This window comes from Anabrus simplex, chromosome 1, assembly GCF_040414725.1.
Source record: "Anabrus simplex isolate iqAnaSimp1 chromosome 1, ASM4041472v1, whole genome shotgun sequence".
Taxonomy (NCBI): Eukaryota; Metazoa; Arthropoda; class Insecta; order Orthoptera; family Tettigoniidae; genus Anabrus; species Anabrus simplex.
The window spans coordinates 727278349-727301726 of NC_090265.1; the positions used below are offsets into that span (position 1 = coordinate 727278349).

Genomic DNA, 23378 nt, shown 5'->3' on the forward strand with positions numbered 1-23378 from the left:
TTCATGAATATCTCTGTTATCATAGCCGGTACGATAAAAATGTATAATACATAAATTATCGGAAATTTAATACTGTATAACTACAGTAATTTAGTATTTGTCGATAAGGCCAGTAATAACACAAATACTTGAGAATTTAATTTTAGGCCTTCCCCTAAACTACCATTCCACCCAGCGTGAATAAGATTTATGGCCTAGATTGTAGCGGCTTGTTCTCGGACACTACATACTGATTTTCATTAAATTCTCTTCAGCCGTTTTCTCGTGATGCGTGTACATACATACATACAGACAGACAGACAGAAATTACGGAAAATTAAAAAGTGCATTTCCTTGCTACTATGGACACGACCGATACAGAAATATCATCCTTTTTAAATTATGAGCAATGTACAGACAAAACTCTATAGATTGTTGTTTATTATATTTTATCAATTAATTGATTTGATTAAAGTGGAACATCCTTCCAATTAAAATCGATTCTTAGTACTGTCATTTGTAGATTAAGAATAGAAATAGCCTCAAATAATTATAAGATACAATTCTCATAATGACAATAACGTGCTAATGATTGCCATGAATTGTAACCGGTACCTGATTGAACCTGCACGCCCATGAGTGGAATCTTATGGATCACCGTTAAGTAAGACTGAGCCACATTTACAACATGTCTGCGAACCCCTAACTATACTTACTTGAACGGTTACAATATGTACCCCGTGTAAAATTGTCCACAAAATGTAAATATCATCAGGTGAGTTCAAACCTGTCCCTTGCCATTGTTTGAGGGAATATAGGAGTTTCTAAAAATTCATCTCTGGTGAAATCGCTCTTCCCCATCGACATTACGAGCCCCAAGAACACATAAATTTCCTCCCGTCACTGGCTACCACTTTCTGGTGCGCGACCTTGGTTTCCAGAGCTTGCCAAGAGTATGTTCCGCCGTATACCTATTTGTCTCTGGAACAATTAGGTCGATCACTTTGTCATCAAAAAGAGCAGAAAAGCTCGTGATGAAATCTACTTCTTGCAAGCTATAATTTTCATAATGATCCGTATTGAAAACTTGTATCGAATAGGTGGAACCCTTTCTTTTCTCTATTTGAATTATAAATCTACTTCTCACCACAAGCAATGAACAGTATATGAAGTTATTACAGCTGAAGCTGTTTCTTCTTCATCTGTACTGTCTGCCACTTCTGCAGTAACCTCTTGTTGTGCACAGTCACTGTCCGGATCACTACCAAAAATATAACTTCCACTACTGTCGTCTATCAAACCAATAATCTCTGTGCCCAGAAGAGAATGAGACGGCCTGGCCAATCTTCTGCAAGCGAATAGCCCCTAGCCTGCGAAGCAAAAAATACCAACGAAGTATTTGCTTTCGGTACTTCGTCCCTTGTAATTGGCAAAAATTTTCTAGTTAGATACAGTATATGTATTTCACAAAGCATTCGCAAGCCGGCATGAAACGATGTAATATGTTCTAAAGCAACTTCCTTGAAATTCACTAGAGCGCGTTTCATGTTTTATCCCTTTTACCCCTGATCAATATGAGTCAATATACAGATCAGTTCTGTATTAATTCTAATTATAAACTAGAGATGCCTGGAAAGTATACAACTTCTCAATTCATAAGGTGAAAAGAATATCCCGTAAAGCAGCACTGATAAGTGTGTAACAGGCGTTCTAACTTCTGCCTGCACCGGCCGCACAATGTAGTCAAACTGGCTTGAGTGGTTAATCCTGCAAACTCATCAAGTTATGTAAGGTTGAAAATGCGAACAGAGTTTGAATTTTTAATGAAAAGTAAAACAGGTAGTTAAAGAGATTGTACATTTATTTACACAACATGGTATAAAAATAGCTGACACAACCATATGCTGCAATGGAACCCACAGACCCTAATAAAACATTTACCATGTTTTCTCTTTCCAGAATATCTTGTATATTTCAGTTGAATGTATGGCAGTAAGAGTCAACATGGTAAATTACGTCACTGAATTGTTGATGATAAAAATAGATCTCACTCAACTGCAATAAATAATTTAGTTTTTAGAATGACACCAATAACTATCACACAATGGTCCCCATTTCAAGTTATCTTGCATCAAACACACTGGTGTGATCTTGCATCAAGCAGTTATGTACAAATAGAATCTACATACAACATAATTACATTGATTAGTCATCTACATGCATTTACTAGCATTTTAATTTACTCAAATGCCACTCACACTTGTTTTAAATATTCAGCTTTTAGACTAGATTAACAGAAGAGCAGGAGACACTCGGCAATGTATCTGGTACAAGAACAACACTTATTAAACATTGATACTATATTTACTCGCCTAAAAGACCCACCTTAATTTTCGGGAGTTATGAGAATACATATTTTTTTTCTTTTCGTAAAATCCAAGTATTTTTTTTAACTTCAACAAAAACTGGCTGCGATACAAGCGTCCAGCTAATCACGTTACTCCTCCCTACTTTTCCGTCATCAATGTATGCCTGTGAATACGTCTGTTGTTTGCTAGTAGCTATAGTGTGCGAGCACAAATCGGAAGCATCTGGTGCGTGTAGTTCTTCTGAATTACACCAATTACAACTATACGAGTAAAAATTTGTGTTATATGGCCTCATTCGTGCTGAGATTTTGCAAAAGAAAACTGTAAGGACAGCGAGTTGTAATTACGACGTGCTACCTGGTATGATTCAATACTGCCAAAAGCTAATAATAGGGACAAAAAAATGGCAATTCATTTCACGGCAAGCAGAAAACACAGTACGAGAATCTAGATTAAAAAAAAAAAAAACGCTTGAGTGGGTCACAGAGGCAAGAATAAGCTGTTATGTTGTACTACACAAAATATTGCAGTTCAGTATTTCAGGGAAAGACTTTAAAGCAAGTCGAGGTTGGGCATTACATTTTAACTGCCATAACAGACTAAATTTGTGGAGGAAAACTCATCCTATTTCAGGGAGCTACTGGCTCACGAAAGAAGTGTGTCAATTTAATGTGAATTTAAAAGGTGTGGCCTCTGTGGAGACCACTACATCAATTAATCAATTATTCTGATATAATAGTGTTAAATTCTCATTTCATTAAATATTCACATAAATAATTATTGAACTAAGATTAAACAAGGCATATCTTTCTGTATTATAAAACCCTGCCAAAACAACCTATTTTTTTCACATACTCAATTATTATGCCCTCCCCCCAATTTACGAGTCAAAAATTAAGGGGAAGAATGGGGTCTTATAGACATGTAAATATGGTATATGCAAGATAACATTCAACACCAGCCTCCTACCAAATAAATGAAGATAGCAAATATACTAATATTAAAGTGTTACCAGCAAACTGTGCTTTATAAATACAATTTCTATATCCATTAAGTTGTCATGTTTTTGCTTGAGAGAACATGGTGCTGCACATTTTGAGCACAGAGCAGATGAACTGAGCCAGGAAGTTTGATGAACACAGTAAATGAGATATTTCTCATTATTATGATGTCATCTATTGTTTGCAGAAAGAGAATGAAAAGCTTAGTATAAATATAGGTTTTTAGAAAATACTTCCAGAGAAAAGCTGAACAATAAAACTACTGGATTTGGTAACAAATGGAAGAAAGAATATTCACAAAAAATTCTGAATGAAATTCTTGCCTTAACATCACTCACAAATATCCTGACAATGAATATGTTTCCTACCTCCAGATCATCCAAAAATAGGGTACAGACAAACTAAATAACTGAAACAAGATCAGTTCTACAGTGGCTGTGTCCACTAGTTGGTACATTTGTGTTACATGCAGTTTCCTCAAATTATGATACAGGATTAATAATTTAATTGTTGAAACAAGATGAGTCAGATACGGCACACCTGAACACTGAATGCCTCCATACTCAAGTTATATGTTAATCGCAAGTCTCAGGCACGCTCTAAAAGCTACAATAATTTACAGACCCATTTGTCTGGAATGCGGAATATTCATATCACAGACAGATGAATGGCATCTGAATAAATGTACACAACAGATTATGCAGGTAGGCACTTTCAGATGGAATCTACAAGGCCTTGATCGTGGGTCACGACTGACGTTCTTTGCTGAGTTCTTCTCGAGACACGAGGTCAGTTTCATCTGCTGGGAAAAAGGACGGTCGAAAAGCATCTTTGTCGACAGTCAAGCCCTTGAGCTGCGAGGCCAAGACGGAGATAGACGAATCGGAACTGCTACAACCTTCACATAGCTCCTCCTTCACCGAATGCAATTCATCAGATACATCATCTGCTGTAGAAATGTCCTCCTCGATAAGACTCGACCTGTCCTCGTCTTCAAGATGTTCCTTGTCGCTGACGCTGCTATGACGTGCTTTACTGACCTTCAGACTCTCACTCTTTTCAGAATCTGACCCTGTACTCGTATCTGAACCTTCAGCCTTATTAACAGGACTACTGGTACCTTGCACTGGCTCCGAGTTTTCTGTGCCAGCAGATCGACTTGCAGAGCCCGAGGAATTAGTCCGAAATGTAGTACTACTCTCAACCTCTACGGCCACTAATATCTCACTATCTGCTGCATCGGATTCTTTAGGTTTTGAAATTCGTGGCTTACAACACCGACGACTTGGAGAACACGTACATTTAGGCAGATCGTCGGGATGTTCTGCAGTTTCTTGAATAAGGTCTAACTTCTTTGAGCTGCCACTACCAATTCGTGAAGGAGGACTTCTCTTTTCACTGATCACTTTGTAACTTGTCTCCCTGACTTCACACACCTTTGATTCTCTTGATGAAGACTGAGAATTTGCTCCTAACAGTTCTGCATTCTCCACTGATCTTCTCGAGTACCTTGGAGAATCTCTAAGAGAGCCCTTTCTTTCACCAACTGATGAAGGCGGTGGGCTATCACTGAGCTGTGCTAAGATCTCTTCTAAGAACCTTGCAACCGATGTTATTGAGAACCCTGATGAGTGTCTTCTTTCACTAACTTCAATTTGCTCCGATTCCCTTTGGATACCTCCTTTTAGTTTTTCATGAATTTCTCTTAAAATTATTTCTGCGGATGATTTTGATACCATATGGGCGTGTCTTCTTTCACGCATTTCAGTCTGCTCAGAGCCTCTATGAGAAGAGTGGGCACTTTCAATGAAACTTTCTATAATCTCTCTTAAAATTTTTTCTGCTGATGACTTTGAGTATCTAGGGGAGACTACTCTTTCATCAAATTGCTTTGATTCTTTTTGAGAAGAAAGGAGACTTCCACTAACCTGTTCAAGAACCTCTTTTAAAAGTCGTGTTGCTGATGCTACTGAAGATTCTCTTTTTTCACTAAATTCACCAGCTTTCTTCATATCTTTTCCACACAGGCATGGTCTGTCTCTTATTTCTTCAACACTTTCTCTAGAAATTCTTATTTCTCCAACACTTTCTTCAGAAATTTTTGTTTCTCCAAAACTTTCTTCGGGAACTCTTGTTTCTCCAATACTTTCTTCAGAAATTCTTTTTTCTCCAATACTTTCTTTAGAAATTCTTTTTTCTCCAACACTTTCTTTAGAAATTATTTTTTCTCCAATACTTTCTTTAGAAATTCTTTTTTCTCCAATACTTTCTTTAGAAATTTTTTTTTCTTCAATCCTTTCTTTAGAAATTCTATCAGCTGATATTTCAGAATACCTTGGAGAACCTCTGGATATGATGTCCTCTTCAGAAGACAGCACAGCTGACATATCTCTGCACACCTCCGGAGTCTGCGGCAGATCTTTGTCTGACAGAGATTGGCATATCTCCTCAGCCATGTTACGAGAGAACCCCATTTCTAGAAGAGATTGGATAACTTCCGAAGGACTCATAATCAAGCCATCAACCACCTTCATTTTAATACTTTTTTCAGAGCAGTAACAACGTAATTTATCCCGTACTGCTGAATCGCATCCAACATCTGATGGAGGTGGTAAACCCTGCTCGTCGGTGCCTCGTGCAGATGAAGGCCAACCCAACACGATGTCCTCTTTGGAAGGCAGAGGGAAGGTGTCTTCTTCATCATCGGGCATGTCCAATTGGATCTGCAGTCTGGCCACTTCTGCTTTCATCCGTTCCTACAGAAAGAGAAACTTTATACATCTGAGGTGGTGTTGGTACCATCATAGGAGTCAAGGTGGGACAACAATACAAATATTTAACATTTACAGTAACATATTCCAGAGAAATACAAGCCTAGATGAGCATGGACAATCAGATTCACCATTGCTGAGATGAGATTCATGAGATGTAGAGCAGAACACACCACAATATGAAGTAGAACCTGTCTTAAAATACCTAGGAAGACACTATAAGAACTACGTCAACACAATGGGAAGGGAAAGAATCCTAGAGCAGATCTCACAATACCAGCCTAGGCCAGCTAAGAGAGATAAGAGATTGTAGCAGGCCATTTGGCCTAGTGCCAGTTATGATGATGATAAATAGGGAGGGCAAAAAAAAAATCTCTCACAGCATTGTAAACCTGATAATACAGGAATGAGAAGAGAACAAGTGTTGATCAAAGGAGGGACCCTGGCATGAGTAAATGGAAGCAATATCAGACTCACAAGGGGAGTCTATATTGCGATGGACACCAATTTTGTTGAACTTTTGCAAAATGAATCCATTTGGGTACAAAATTAACAGTAAATTTGAAGTGAATGCAAACCATCTGTTCTGTCGTTTGAACGGCACGCACAACATATAGTACTGTATCAGTCAGTGCCATGTATATCGAATGAAAGGAAACACAGTCTTTATAAATGCAACGACAGGTTAGAATGGGAAGAGGGAGCAACAGAAAGAGGAGGCAATGACAAACATGAAAATACAGGACAGGGACAATCTTCATATCTTCACAAACTGCCATCTTTCAATAAATAAGCTCTCTTCTGGTCAATCCCAGTTTTACTACATACATCTCTCCTCAGCTTTATTGGGATATCTTTCTTCCTTCTTCCTGTATTTATCTGGCTCTTTTCTCACTCTACACTTCCTGCGTCAAGACTGAAGCTCTGTCAAAGAGCATTGATGTCCATCCTCTCGACGAAGCCAGCAAGCAGAAACAAGCTCATCGATGGCTGAGAACGCTTCGATGTAGAAGAACTGGGTTGGATTAAGAGACGACAGTGTATGAAGATGTCTCCTATTTCTGTTCCTCCCTGACCTGTCTTCTCTCTCGTTAAGACTTGGTTTGACACTTGTCTGTTCATCTCCAAAACTTTCAGTTGTTATGAATCACATGGAACATACTGTATTAAAACCTCATTAAGATGTTTCTGCAGGGGATAAGGAAAAAGAACGTGATAAGCAAGAAAACGTACCACTGAATATATGAACAAAAACTATCCAACAGGGATATGGAAACACTAAAGTAAAGCATTTGACATATTGCTGGCAAAATTCAAAGCTATCAACTTTTCTTTTACACCTTTATCTTGGCTGCAGTCATATTTCACAGGACATCAACAATGCGTATCAGTAGGCACTAATACCCTCAAACTGGGAACAAACAGAAGCATGTATAATACAAGGCAGTGTCCTGGCACCACTCCTCTTCTCCATGTACCTAAATGACTTACCAGAAAATCTAAAAAATTGTAAATATCACTTACATGCAGATGACATACAGTTATACATACACGCAGACCCAAACAACATTCACCTGGCCATAAATAACGTGAACGAAGAACTAAACAGAATTCGAGACTGGACTGTTAATAATTTCCTTAGAGTTAACCCAAAAAAAATCACAAGCCATCATAGTAGGATCTAGAAATAACCACAATAAATTGGAGAGAATAAACATTCCTCCGATTATGTTCCAGGGAACAGAAATCGGTCTGAACGACTCCGTAAAGAATCTTGGCCTAATCATTGATAAAATTCTAATCTGGCCTGAACAAGCAACAAAAATCTGCCAGCGAACTTTCTACACACTACATTAATTTAGAAGTTTAAGAGATCTCCCATTTAAAACAAAGAAATCACTTATACAAAGCCTAATTCTACCCATTTTCGACAACGGAGACGTTATATACAACAGTTTAAACTGCACACTCAGTACCAAATTACAGCACGCATACAATGCATGTAATACCAATATAGTTGGTCCGTTATTGGACATTATAAACTTTCCAGCTAACTGATTCCTGGTCGCCAGCGTTTTGCCCCAGTGTACTGGGGAATCAACATCTTTATCATACAATGCATGTATCCGCTTTATCTTCGATAAACTGAGACAATGTCATATCTCCCCCTACCTCAATCAGTTATCTTGGCTATATTTAGAGGAGAGACTAAATCTGCACACTGTGTCAGTTATTCATAGTGTTCTACGGAGCAAAACACCGGTTTACTTGAGAGGTGACCTTCAGTATCTATCATCCAGAAATAGTCACCAAATAAGATCATTAACTAACTACCTGTTAAGTTTCCCTACCCATCACACTACTAGCTACAGTGATTCATTTATCCCCACTACTATACGCCTGTGGAATTCCCTGCCGGCTGAAATTACAGACATTCCTAGCACTCAGCTGTTCAAAAGAAGGTGTTGCCATCATTACATATATATAAGAACATAATCTATAACACATATCTAAGATAATTTACTTAACTGTAGGAACTAGATGATAAGCTTTTCCATTTAGTCTATAAATTACACAATTTTAGTATGCTGTAAAATTTAAATTAAACATTGTATTATGGTTGGGCTTAACAGCAGGCTCTATAGCCTGAGCCATGCCATAGAAATCAAGATGATAATAAATAAAAAATAAATAAATAAATAAATAAACACAATTTTTTCCGACATGAGGGTATTATATGTCATGTATTTGCGGGTACAGTGAAAATTATATTTACAATTTCTAAAGATGAGAGAAAAGTAATAAAAGGTGTGAAAAACACGAGAACGAATATGGAAACCTTTTCCACTGGAACTTATAAAGTAACAAGTGTACTGAAAGGTCTAATAAACACCAGACAACAAATATGAAAACCTGTGTTCAGGGGCCAATAAAAATATCGAAGTATTATTGCAGATCACACTCTTTCTAAAACAAATGTTAGCAGAAGCCTTTTATTTTGGAGGTTACTAAGTATTATTTTCTGGTCACACTCTTACACAATGAATTGGAAGTTACACTCGACCATGTCTTACTGGGAGGGATGACTTTGGCCACCATTCTGTAGTCGGCAAAACTTTGACCACGTGATGGACAAAACTCAAAGGTGCAAGTTCAACATTCACAATCTCTGCATTCTTAAAGATTCTGACAGATTGTAATTTTGTGTTCATTGGTAAGGAATTTCACGACTTTGTCCATATCCATAACTAGGCTGTCAAAAGAGAAATGAGGGGCTCAGGATCAAAACCTGCTTAATGCATTTTTGGCCAATTTGGGTTATTACTGGTCCGGAACATAAGCTATTGAAGTACGTGAACGTCTGTATCAAACTCATTTAATTAGTCACGTTAAAAGGCTATTGAACATGAGGCTCCGCTGCAAAACCTGCTGAATGCACTTGTAAATTAGGATCCATCTGTCAGAATTTGTTGAAGGCCTACAATAAAAAATTAGCTGCATTATTGCAAATATTACAGGCAGTATTGCGAAGCACAATAGCGCGAGGTTGTTAAAAATTACAGAGGGAACATCAAGACCACAGTCCACAAGTCCCAAGGACTCCAGGATCAGAGTCCCACATCCAGAACAATGGAAAAGAACCGTAGCTGTCATACAGAGGTACGGAGAAAAAAAATTTTCTTTTTTTTTTTGGTCAGGAATTTTGGTTTCAGCAGCAAAAATACAGGACGTGTATTCTACTGCACAATGAACAGTACTTCACCACCGTTGGATACTGTTTGCAAGGTGTTTAGTCCCAACAATGCACTATGGCTCACTTTAAACAAACGGTGTACTAATATTAGAACCCGCCTCTGAATCACGTGATTCGCAAGCAGCATCTGGGAGTTCATCTTGTATATTGCCTATCTCTCCATCCACCACATCTCTGTAATATGAAAAATCAGGTACATCCTTCCATGAATCCCCAAAGTGTTTTTTCAGTAGCATCTTCACCTGGGTGCTCTTGCTGTCCCTAATATCCCTGCAACTCACACACCACACATAACACTATTCTGCACCACAATAACACACAGTTACCTACACATGGCAGATGCTGCCCACCCTCAACGGAGGGTCTGCCTACAAGGGCTGCATTCGGCTAAAAATAGCCACATGAAATTAATTAATATAAGACACAAAAGCTATAAGTTTAGATAACAACAATAAACATGCAGTGAATTTGTTCCTTGTTGTGTTTAAAAACAGAAGAATCAACTGCTTTCCGCAGGTTGGTTCCTTGTGACATTTTACCAATCAAAGAGTCAGCTGATTTCCATGGATTGGTTCCTTGTTACGAAAAGGAAATCTTCCTTAGGATACATGGGGTTTGGTTCAACAGCTCATATTATTGTTGCTATTTGCCATCGAGTAACAAAAATATTTTTTGAAGATAGCTCAACATGAGGTGCAGCCAGCCAGCTATTTATTGTACTTTTCTCATTTTGTGGGTTAGTTCCTGTTCAGTTCTGTAAATTAATGTATGTAGATATGCTTCTAGAAACAGCATCCACTGAGTTTGTATTCTCCTGTTCTGCTTCATTCACCACGTCTACTACTTTTGCACGATTCATGTTGGAAAATAATTTGGACCAATATGGTTTACATTTTAGAAATGTACGTCCTCTCCGCCGTCCCTCCGCTGCTTTTCATTAATATCCAACTTTGATACCTCGATTACTTCCCCTGTCAGTTGCAGGTTACAGCGCTCAACTTCTTACTTTACATGTCTGCTCTCCTATACACAGCCCTGGATATTTTGGGCTTGTTCAATTCCTTTCGACTCCCCCGACCCCCCATCTTTCTCTCTCTTTCTTTCTCTCTCTCTCTCTCTCTCTCTCCTTATTTCGATATGCAATCCAGAAATGTTCAAAATATTTGCAAGTATATCTCAATTTTTTACTATGTAATCACATTTTCTCATATGAAGATTGGAACTTAAATAGTGGCAACTATTTATTTACAACAGATACAAAAGAGTTACATGTTAGCAACCTTTACTGTCCTTCAATCTAGTCACCAGTGTTGTGTATAACCCATTGCCAGCAATGTGGAAGTCGCCAGTATACCTTTAGCAGAGCCTGTCCTGTTGATGGTGCGAATGGAGCAGTCTACTGCCTGTCGAATCTTTGCAACAGTTTGGAGTTCATGAATCATCTGGCTTCGATCACTGTCCAGTAACGCGGCAAGAGCATGCACTTCTTCTTCACTCGTAGGATGAGTTGCCCGATGAATGTCCACCACAGTTTGCCAACCATCGTTGAAGGCTTTTACCCAATGTGCCACTATTCTGTAAAGCAATGCAGATTCCCCGCAAGCCTCTTGAAGACCTTGATGACACTGTCGTGATGTACAACCTCTGGCACATTCAATCTTGATCCAACTCCGTTGTTCCTGTTTGGAAAACATAGTGACAACGTTACGTTAGACCGCTAGCTCACAAGTGACTATGTTTCTCTCGCTTGTGCGCACGCAGGTGATGTGGGATGGGCGAGTCCATTTGCTCTGAGGTAAGGTAGGTATGTAACCAACGTGTGCTATCAGCGACAATATTAGATTCCGTTGCATAGCGTCTCCACAGCAGTGTTGCCACTATTTAAGTTCCAACCCTCATATATACTGTATTGTTGAAGATATCAATAGATGTCACGTAGGTAAAATGCAATCGCAATATGTGGTATAAGGTCACAGTCTCAAATTATACTAATTTTACCCCACACTGAGCTCCAATTTGGCTGGTTTAAACCAAAACACAATGTTTTTATTACTTGCTCCATTCCTGGAACAACAATGATGCTTTAAATTTGTGGTATCTGAAGCCAACCCTTTTCAGTTTATAACTGTTAGGTTCTTCAGTCTCTCAAAACTAAGTATGAATAAATTAATAAATAAATAAATTTAGAAACTACCTGAAAAGGAAAACATATGACAACCGAATTATACCTGAAAAGGGAACCACAACATCTACCATTGGCCTCCACCTCCAGGCTAAACAGCAAACAGCGGGTAGTTGAAATTTTCTCAGAGGAGCGCCAGGAGGACAGCCTTTGTAGTTCCAGTAGGCAAGCATTTCCCTCATTATTACGCATGTTTTGGAGATTAATGAGGTGTTTGTGATCAATCAGATTACAAAATAATGATCTAGCTGGAAGAGTTCTAGATTTGCAACAGGCTATGGAAGAAGACATCTACATGGGCAGAAATAAGTGGAGCGTCCTCATTCACCGCACCCATGAAGTTCAAACTGTTTCAACATGATGATGATGATGTCTTATAGTCAGGTAAATATAGTACATATGTCTGTTGCATTGGGTTAAATTTTATTACCTGTATTTCAGCTTTTCTTTAAATTGTTTTAATTATGAGGGCAAGTCAATAAGTATCTCCAATTTTTCTCTAATAGTCTTTAGATTGGCTGTATCGCATTGTGTGCTCACCAGCCACTAGATGGCACTGTTGTCTATGTCTGTGGTAGATTTCAGTGTTATCAGATCAGTACAGCTTGTGCTGTTGAGATGTAAAGATGGCCGTGCCACTCTCTGTTTGCACCAAGGAAGAACAGTGTTCTGTAATCTGTTTTTTGTGGTGTGTGGGTGTACCAGGAGCAGAAATTCGTAGAAGACTTTCAGCACAATACGGGGACAATGTTTTGCCACAGCGAAGTGTTTACCAGTGGATTGAACAGTTCAAAAGTGGTTGCACAAGCGTGAAGGATGAGAAAAGATCCGGGCGTCCATCTGCAGCCGTAACTGATACCAATGTTGAACAAGTGCGTGATATGATCCTGAATAACAGACAAGTGACTGTTGTTGACATGGCAAACCATATGCACATTAGCAATGGTTCTCAGAGCACAAAAAAACGGATTACGGAATGCTGTTCTTCCTTCGTCCAAACAGAGAGTGGCATGGCCATCTTTACATCGCAACAGCGTAAGCTGTACTGATCTGATAATGCTGAAACCTACCAAAGACATAGATAACGGTGCCATCTAGCGGCTGATGAGCACACAACACCATAGAGCCAATATGAAGACAATTCGAACAAAATCATAGATACTTATTGACTTGCCTGTGTATTCTGCACGTACGTAGGCCTATCCAGGAGTAATAACGTTTAAATGTCGTAGCTGGTGGCTGGCTACAATGGTATACTGTTGTGTGCCATACTGCAGTAGTAAGCGCAGAACAGTAAAAGGAATTTAATTTCATGAATTTCCATGTCATTCAGAGCTCGGTCAGAAACGGTTCAGTGCTATTTCTAGAGATGCATCCTTATCCAATTTTAAATCAAGAACATCTTTCTTAAGTGGGAGGCAGTTTCTTGAATATGCCCATCCTGGGCTACAAATAAAGAAATTGAAGGATAATGTTTTCCCCACTATGCTTGAACATTATCCTGCACATAAAACACCTAAAATAATGGCAGGAAGGAGACCAACTGTAAAACATAATGTGAACTGCAGAAAAAACTCACTGACAAACATAACCTCACACAACAAAAGAAAAAAAAAAGAAGCATGATTCAAAGATGAGGAGAAATCTATGCTGGCTCCCCTGTGTAAGTGCTTTATTCATTGGATTACTGTACTGTATGCATTTTAGATGCCCTGTACTTGCATGGAAAGTACCCGATGCCCTTATGACATCATGGTTTATCAAGCTTTCCTATGATGAGCGGAGAAAGCCTCTTGCTTCCATCTGCATCACAACACAGTACAGCGACTCTATCCTTGTATGATTTCCGCCATGGCACTTCTCTCATAATTCAGAAATGCTGACCTTTGCCACATCACAAAATATTCTAAGACCCATTAATGCATGCAATCACCTTGATTCACAGTTTAAACCTTTCAAATGCCATGGAAAAAAACTATTTGCAAAGTGTATCCAACAAAGTGAATTTACAGTATTCAAATAATGCACTTGGACAACTCACCGACAAACATAACCTCACGCAACAAAAGAAAAAAAGGCATGATTGAAAGACGAGGAGAAATCTATGCTGGTTCCCTGTGCAAGTGTTTTATTCATTGGATTACTGTACTGTATGCATTCTTAGATGCCTTGTACTTGCACGGAAAGTACCAGATGCCCTTAAAACATCATGGTTTATCGAACTTTCCTATGATGAGCAAAGAAAGTCTCTTGCTTCCTTCTGCATCACAATACAGTACAGTGACTCTATCCTTGTACGATTTCCCGCCATGGCACTTCTCTCACAATTCAGAAATGCCAACCCAGGCCGTATCACAAAATATTCTAAGACCCATTAATGCATGCAATCACCTTGATTTACAGTTTAAAGTTTCAAATGCCATGGAAAAACTTTCTGAAATGTATCCAACAAGGTGCATTTACAGTATTCAAATAAAGCACTTGGGTAACTCAACAGCAAACATAACCTCACAGAACGAAAGAAAAACACACAATTCAAAGACGAGAATAAATTATGCTGGCTCTCCTGTGCAAATGCTTTATTTTTTGGATTACTGTACTGTTTGCATTTTTTAGATGCCCTGTGCTTGTACGGAAAGTGCCCGACACCCTTAAAACAGCGCGGCTTATCGAACTTTCATAATGACAAGGGGAGGAAGTTTCTTGCTTCCGTGTGCATTGCAACACCGTACAATATCCCCACCCTTGTATGATTTTCTGCTTGGCACGTATCTCCGTTACAACCATAAGTCCGTTTGGGCTCTGCGTTAAAAAGAAAATAATGCAAGTTTCATTAGCAATGACAATATTGTTCAGTACGTACAAATTGATTATATGAGCCACGCCTTTTCACCAACTGTCAGCATCGCCAGTGTTCGCCGATTCTGCTTCTCCACACACTGCCCGCTATGTGTTATTGTAGTGTTCCTTAAAATGCTGAATACAAAAGAATTATGATTTCGCTTAACAAATATGAAGCACACTGTAGACACACAAAGCGAGTGAAACTGCGGAAAGCTATCCCGGCACGTTCCGGAAGACACGTTCTATCATGTTGCCCATCATGGTCAAGCTAATAGATACTTCTATCATGATGCGGATAAATTCTGAATTTAAATTAGGTACTCTGTGAAATACTATTTTTGTAAAATATAAAGGCAGTTTCGAATTAAAAGTCTGAATTTCGGTAATGGGACAGATATTGTTCTTTGAATTATGAATTATCCGTATTTCGAATTAAACAATTTAAATAACATGCAAAACCATACCTCATGTTTCCAGGAACGAGAGCTTCTTCGAATTAGGTGGGATTTTGAATTATCGAGGTTCTACTGTAATTTCCACATAAAGGACCAATTATATTAGAGTTATGAATTTACTCATTCAGGACAAATATTTCAAGTTCCCTATGGGAATCAAAATCAATATCATACAACAGGTCTTAGATATAAAAATAGATCCAATGTCTTCAAGATACGAGTGAAAATGGGAAGTACTTGCAAACCATTTATTGTGCTTCCCAATATATGGCTTACCAACGAAATACAGAATTGCTCTGGTATACTTCTTCTCAAAGAACTTCATGCCATAACGCCATCGGTAATTAAACAATGGAGGCTTGTGGTTTTGTAATATTGAGGTTAGTTCCAGACAATCACAAAACTAATATAACATGACGAGACAATTGTCAGAAGAAAAAGCAGATGGACATGAAGAAATACAGGAATACATCAAGAAAACTTGTACGAACTGCCATCAAAGAAAATAATTAAACCTAGAAACTTTGAGAATATGAACGTAAAAAGAGACTGTTGTAGTGGCATTCTTACTTAAAGTGACCAGGCGTCCCGTTTTAAATGGGACAGTACTGTTTTTCAACCTGTTGTCCCGGTGTCCCGACAGATTTTGTCAGGATGCCACTTTGTCCCGTTCTGTTAGAAAATGAATTTTAATTTTAGTCTCTATTTTCGTCAACATAATATTTTAAATTATTATAGATACTGAAATTCGTGTACGGCAAGGTAACTGTTTTTTTATGTTCATAGCTAAGAGTAAAGAGGGAATATAGGAGGCTGTGACAATATTCGTTACGAGCAAAAACAAATATGGCAACCCTGCTACTCTGCCTGCATTTGTTTTCCTTGCTTGAAGCGAGTCCCTGGTTAATTCTTTCAACAACAGCAGTTGGAGTGTCGTATGATGCAGGATTAAAGATGCCGAAACGAAAAGGTATATTCATTACTGCATTGCAAGAAAGGTAAGTGCCTTATTAACTTAGAATTTATAGCGAATTTAATGCAATTCAACTCCCAGCAATTATCTATAGTGTGGCTACTCCAACCACTACTCTTATACCTTCATATCTTCCACACAATATAAATAACATTTGTTTGAGCGCCAGTTGCTTTTTTAAGAAAAAAAAACCCAACAAAATTCGGTAGAGCATACCTCTTATATCAATTATCTCAAGGCGTGAGGTGATAAACTCACATATCTGGCAAATTACAGGGATATGGATCAGGACAATATTAAATTACTGTTGCATTTCCACAATTGAGGATTGTACATGGAACTGGAATCACTTATTATAATTAAAATAAAACTGAGTTTATGACTATAATTTACGTCACAATGAACAAGCATTGACGTCTTTTAATTTAACAAAAAAAAAAAAATATATATATATAGTGAGATTTGCGGTAAAAATAAAAGGAAAATTTAATCTAAACAAAAAAAGCTATTGGCATGAACTTGAAGTGAGATGTGATATCGCCGCTGATTACATTCTTCTTCATGTTATGAATGCATAACATGTCTGATGCTTTAATTACCTGATGTCTGCATACACCGCTGTTGAACTTGAAATTCTTGGGAAAACCTATGAGCTGAAGTCGGGAGCCGTCTGCTGTTATCTTCTTATATAACAAGGAGTTGGCCTACATACCATGTACGCGTGTAGGGAGCTCCAATATAATTACGTCCACTCAATATATTATAAGAAATTTGAAAATATTATTGAAACATCTTGTGAAGTCCATCCTCACAAGAAGATGATGTTTCTTTATCAGCATAGTACCCGTCTCTGCTCGGATACAACCACCACTTGTAGACCTCCTCGATTATTACAAGACCTCTTGAAAACACAACTCTTAGTTCTGACCCTCACTCTAAGACCACTTCTTCCATTTGATACATCTGACTGATACATATGATCTGCACGATATGATCTGAATACCTCTCACCACCGTTGCATCGACTTTTATAACCTCGCGATGACGACTCATCTCCCTACTCTCTGTTCATCCCTTCCACTTCAACATACAGTAGCTGGCGAATACTGACACTTGGTCGCAATCACGTGCCCACGCACTGATGTCATCAGTCAAGTGTTGTCTAAGCGTGCCCAAGCGGACTGCAGATGACTAAGTTTCATGCGTCACCGGGAATTCTACTTGCACACAACATTCTCAGTTAAACATAGCCTCGATTGCAAAATACTATGCCAGCTCATCTAGCCAGAGTTACAAGCCACAGCCTGACTATATGAAACCAATAAATCTCACTTACTACAATACAGAATAATTACAAACAAATTTCACTTAACCTATGATTAAATACAATAATATACATGATACCTAATTATTACAGTCTAAGTGATGAGAAACAGAATATAAAATCTAATGAATCGGGTTAATAATAATAATAATAATAATAATAATAATAATAATAATAATAATAATAATAATAATAATAAATACTGAATGGAATCTGTAACCCTGTTGTACGGTTACAATAGATCAACAAATACTTATTTTCTATCGTAGGTACATGTTCATAAAGAAAACACTGACCGATTGTGATTGTGATGTTTGTTGCACCATTTGTAACACCAAATTCTCTGTGTCCCATGGAGGGAAATGCGACATTGAACAACATCTACAATCAAGGAAGCATAAAAACGCAGAAATTGAGGCATCGTCATCCAAAAGTGTAACTTGATTTTTTCGGCCAACTTCAGCAACAGACCGTGAACTGCACTTGGCTGCAATTGAAGGAGCCTGGACTTACCACATGGTTGAAGAAAATCATAGCTTTCGCTCAAACAACTGTGCTTCGAAACTAATAAGAAATTGGTTTGAACAGAAATTATCTTGTGGTCGTACGAAGTGTGAAGCCATTGTTGTGAACATACTTGCCCCTCATTCTTATGAAATACTACAGAAGGAATTGAATGAAGTCAGGTTTGTTACTGTGTTTACAGTAGTGATGGGACATTCGATTCATTTTACTGCATCGATTCATTTGATTCCGTTCACGTTACTGAATCGATACAATGATCCGATTCACGGCTCATTGGTCACCGCTCCTACTGCATCTGTGTAGTATGTGCTGGTAAGACAGCAGCAACAGCATTCAGTGCTCGCAGCTGCCATCTGGTCTTCATACTATGAACTCCTTTCTTAGAAAAAATGCTAGTTACTCTAATACATCGAAGGTGTCCGGTGATGCAGGGTGGGAAAGGTTAGGATTAGGAAGGTAGCAGTCATGACCTGAATTAAGGTACAGTCCCAGCATTTCCTGGTGTGAAAATGGGGAAACTACGGAAAAACCATCTTAACAGCTGCCGACGGTGGGATTCGAACCCACCATCCCCCGAATGCAAGCGCATAGCCACGCGATATTAACCGCAGTATTTTTCTATCAGCTGAGGATTTTTTTAATAGTCATATTTTGTATAGGCTACCCGAGATGTACAGTAGCCCGCTGGTTTTCTGATTCAACATACTGTTATTGCGTCTGTCCACCTATGATTGAAGTCTTCTGCAACGATGTGACATATGAACTGAGAGAATACTGAGCCGTTCTTCCCAATAAAAAAAAAGGTACTTTTGAGTGGTCATGAACATGACTCAGTCATAGGGCAGGCTAGAGTCGAGTATAATTGTCAAGTGTCAACTAAGTTATAATACTAAGATTCATTAAACTAATAAATAATATAACCTAATAGCCTACCTACTTACTAGCTACTTCAGAATTATGTTGTGACTACCTTTATAACACTGCAAGTAAATCCATCTATTATTTAAACTTCCCTGTAAGAAGAGGACAGTGAGTGCAAATGGGTATTATTTTCAAATGAGCTGAGCTCGAGAGTCCATTATAGCATACGATTCTTTCAGTGTAGCATGGCTCACTGTATGTTTCGCTGCAGTGAGCCGATAAGGAGCCGTGTGTATCTTGTGTCTCACTGAGCCGCGCTCGTTCACGATTCTTTCGATGTGCCATGGCTCACTGTATGTCTCGCTGCAGCGGAAGCTCGGCTCTTCGCGTGTCCAGTGAGCCCATAAGGAGCCGTGTGTATCATGTGTCTCACTGAGCCGCGCTCGTTCACGATTCTTTCGATGTGCCATGATTCACTGTATGTCTCGCTGCAGCGGAAGCTCGGCTCCCCGTCAACGTCCAGTGAGTGCGCCACTCAGCACTGTCCGCTGGGAGTAAGCTGAATCATGTGCCGTGAGCTCGCCGTTCCTGTGAATCGATTCACTCGGACACTTGAATGAATCGATACACTGCTTCGAATCATACATTCAGTAGCCAACACTAGTTTACAGATGCTTCTAATCATGGGGAGAAAAAGATTTTTCCTGTTATGATTAGGTACCTTTTTACCACTACAGGGTGTCTGTGTTCAAATTTTGGAAATTGATGAATGTCTTGGCGAAACAGCAGATATTGTTACCGATTATCTGATTGACGTGTTTGCAAAAAACAATCTTAACAAGATACTGTGGTGACAATACTAATAGTGATTTTGGTGGGGGAGCACGTAAGGGATCCAGAAATATTTTCCACAAACTTAGGATGTTATTACATCGTGAAATCGTTGGCGTTGGATGTGCAGTGCATATAGTGCACAACAAAATTAAGACTGCTGCTGATTGTTAACCTATCGATGCAGAACTTGTTATTCACAAAATATATTACCATTTTCACACATACACTATTAGAGTAGAATCACTAAAGGATTTCTGCAATTTTGCTGAGATTGAGTACAGGAAATTGTTAGGTTATAGTAACACCAGGTGGTTAGCATTGATGCCAGCACTTGGAAGAGTTCTTACAATTTTTGAAGGACTGAGGTCATATTTTCTGAGTCAGGAAAAATGTCCAATGATAATGAAAGATTTTTTTGAAAACCCATTGGCAAAAATTGTTCTTCTTTTTCTGCACAACCAAGCAACAACTTTCCACCAGGCAGTTCTCCAGGTAGAAGGTGAGTTAACAACAGGAGTTAAAGTAGCCATGGCACATTCTATGTTGAAAGTAAATATGACTCAGAAAAAGAAGAACAATTTTATCCCAGATGTTGTAAAATGTGCTTTGCATGAACTACAAGATGAGGGTAAGGTGAAAGTATAGGATTTCCAAAAAATTGCTAATAGTTTCTATGATTCATGTATTCAGTACTTGAAAGTCTGGTCCGACAGATTTGAAGTACATAAGAAATTTGAATTGATCTTGCTTAACAATGTCCTGAAATGGAATGATGTTGAAATATGTATACCTACAATTAAAATTGTATCTGGAGAATCAAACGTTGATAATGCTATTTTCAGTGAATTTGTTTATGTTAAGCAATTTGCTACTGCAGACAAAATCACTCAGTGGAATAATGAAGTAAAAGAAGTCCATCTGAGATGGGTAGAAATGTTTCAGTATTTCTCTTCTCAAAAACTTTTTCTAAGGTTGTAAAATTTGGGTTATCCTTGCCAGGTACTAATGCACCTGTAGAGAGAGTTTTTGCAAGTATGAACAAAATATGGACATCAGAAATAAACAACAACTAAAAGTTGGAATGCTGAAAGCATTGTTGCTTACCAAAGTCAATCTAAAATACAGTTGCTTTGAATTTTTCAATTACTTGAAGCAAAATGGGAAACTTCTGAAGAAAATCCATTCTTCAGAAAAATATGTCCTCTAGGCTAACTGTATAACATGATGTAAAATGTATGCAATTTTTATAGTAATTGTAATGCTTTAAATGTTCTGTATTCATTAAGCCTATTGTAATAATTTTGCCTTATGTTTATAATAAATAGATAAACAGGCTTATAGTTTTCTATTTGCTTTAACTTATAGACCAAATAATATTTTTTTAAAGTCAGTTGATAAGTGTCCCGTTTTCAGCTGATATGTCAGCTGCAGTATTGGAGGCGCAAACATAGCAGCGTGCATGTATTCAACTTCGCAATCATCAGCCGCCAGTCTGAATCTCATCTGTTAACATGGTGAGACAGTTATCAGTGCAACACTGTAATTTTGTATGTAAAAGTTATTTTAAGAATGAGTTGGCTCGACGGATACGTGATGCATTTGTTCAGCAGCTTCCTGGTGAACTATCACCTTCATGAGCACAGATTCATGGAATTGTAAATAAATTTGAAACTACTGCCTCAGTGCTCAATAAAAAACATGCACGCACATGAACAGTTTTAATGGAGGGAACGCTAGATGACACTGGTGTGAATCTTGGAATGGTCATCGAATAAATCACTCACAAAAGTAGAACAACAAATAGGGGTTTCGGTTTCTTCTGCACGCAGAGTTACAAAACTGTTATAAACATCAAACACAACAGGTTTACATGAGCCCATTGTTTAAAACCTGCTGATCCAGCCACAAGAATGAGATATTGTGAGCAGTAGTTTGCATCGCTGAATGATCGTTTAATCGACCCACAGCTTGGGTTCTTTTCGGATGAGGTCTGGTTTCATCTTAATGATTGTGTGAACAGTCAAACTCTCGCTACTAGCGTGTAGAAAATCCTAATGGTGTATATGAAGTCCCTCATTATGATAGGTGGTGTTTGGTGTGCTGTTAGTGCAAGACGAATAATTGGGCCTATTATTTTCGAGACTTCAGTAAATGCAGAGAGGTATCAAGATGACATTTTGATGCCATTCTTCCATCAGTTAATGGAAGAAGAAAATTCGCATGGGTGGTTTCAACAAGATTCAGCCTCTGCTTGTACAGATGATTTCCTCCTTGCAATCTCAGAAGTGTTTTCAGACAGAGTGATCAGTGCTGGTCATTTTCCTTCATTCTCCAGATCTAACACTGTGTGATTTTTACTTGTGGGGTAAAAGTATATCGAACAAATCCTCACACACTGGAGAAACTGAAAGAAAACATTACAAATGAAATCAGAAACATTACAGTGGCAGAACTCACGTCAGCCAGAATGTGGTTACCAGATACAAGGCCTGTATAACCCAAGAAGAACAACACTCCCAGCATTTTTTATAAGGTAAGATTTCATATAAGACTGCATACACGCCTGAAGCAGGGCAGCCGCATGCAACATAAGTTCGGCTGAGGCAACTGGTGAAGCGCAGAGTACAAACACCACATGTTTGGTCTTAGTTTATATGGGAGACCCTGTATTCTTTCGAGAGGAATTCAGACAATACATACATGGTTCAAGGGAATAATGTTTAATGGTCGAAGGTGATGCTTAGGTGTATTCTTTCGAGAGGAATTCAGACAATACGTACTTGGTTCAAGGGAATAACGTTTAATAGTTGAAGGTGATGGTTAGCTACAATAGTATACTGTTGTGTGCCATACTGCAGAAGAGCAGGAAAGTAAAATGGATTTCATTTCACAAATTTCTATGCCATTCAGAGCTCAGACATTATACTGCTCTGGAAAATTCTTCCCATTTGAAAACACAAGCTTTCCAGAATTGTGATGTGACTATTACTTTTTGAAATTCATGAAGAAATGGTTTGATGTTCATGATAAAAACAGCACTAATGCAAGTCATCGTAAAGAGAAAATGTACTTATTTGACGTAAGTGACGAGGGATTAATTATGGTTAGCATACCTGGTGGAAATCAGAACTGCAGTGGAAAAAAGGCTACTGGATTTCTGAGCAAAGAAATGTTTGAAGCAATTCTATTAACTATTTCTTCAACCACGAAATGTATCAAGTACCTTCCGTCTTACGGATTTCATTTTGTACTAACTAGAACAATCAACAGTGATTTAATAGAGAACTTCTTCAGTATATAAAGACAATTTCAGGAAGTAATGGTATGCTGGATTATAGGGCAGCAATATTCAGCATGAACAGGATAGTGAAAACAGGCTTATTTTCATTCTCATACACACACAAAAGAAATGAAGAACAACGATCAGATCAGGTGAGGATGTGCAGAGGAAAGAGATTATACTGAGTTCTATTCCAAGCTCAGTGACAAACATCTTAAACAACCTTA

The 23378-nt window shown here is 38.3% G+C and overlaps 1 protein-coding gene across 4 annotated transcripts in view; it reads right to left on the reverse strand.

Annotated features, from left to right (window-relative positions):
- Positions 1-1803: 1803 nt before the first annotated feature.
- The window catches only part of LOC136857427 (serine-rich adhesin for platelets), a 244989-nt gene continuing 223414 nt past the window's right edge, over positions 1804-23378 (reverse strand). For all 4 annotated transcript variants that reach the window (XM_067136082.2, XM_067136080.2, XM_067136081.2 and 1 more), the window contains one exon: positions 1804-6105. In XM_067136082.2, coding sequence (XP_066992183.2) covers positions 4096-6105 — 2010 coding nt within the window. In that variant the 3' untranslated portion in view covers positions 1804-4095. The remainder of the gene's footprint in view (positions 6106-23378) is intronic.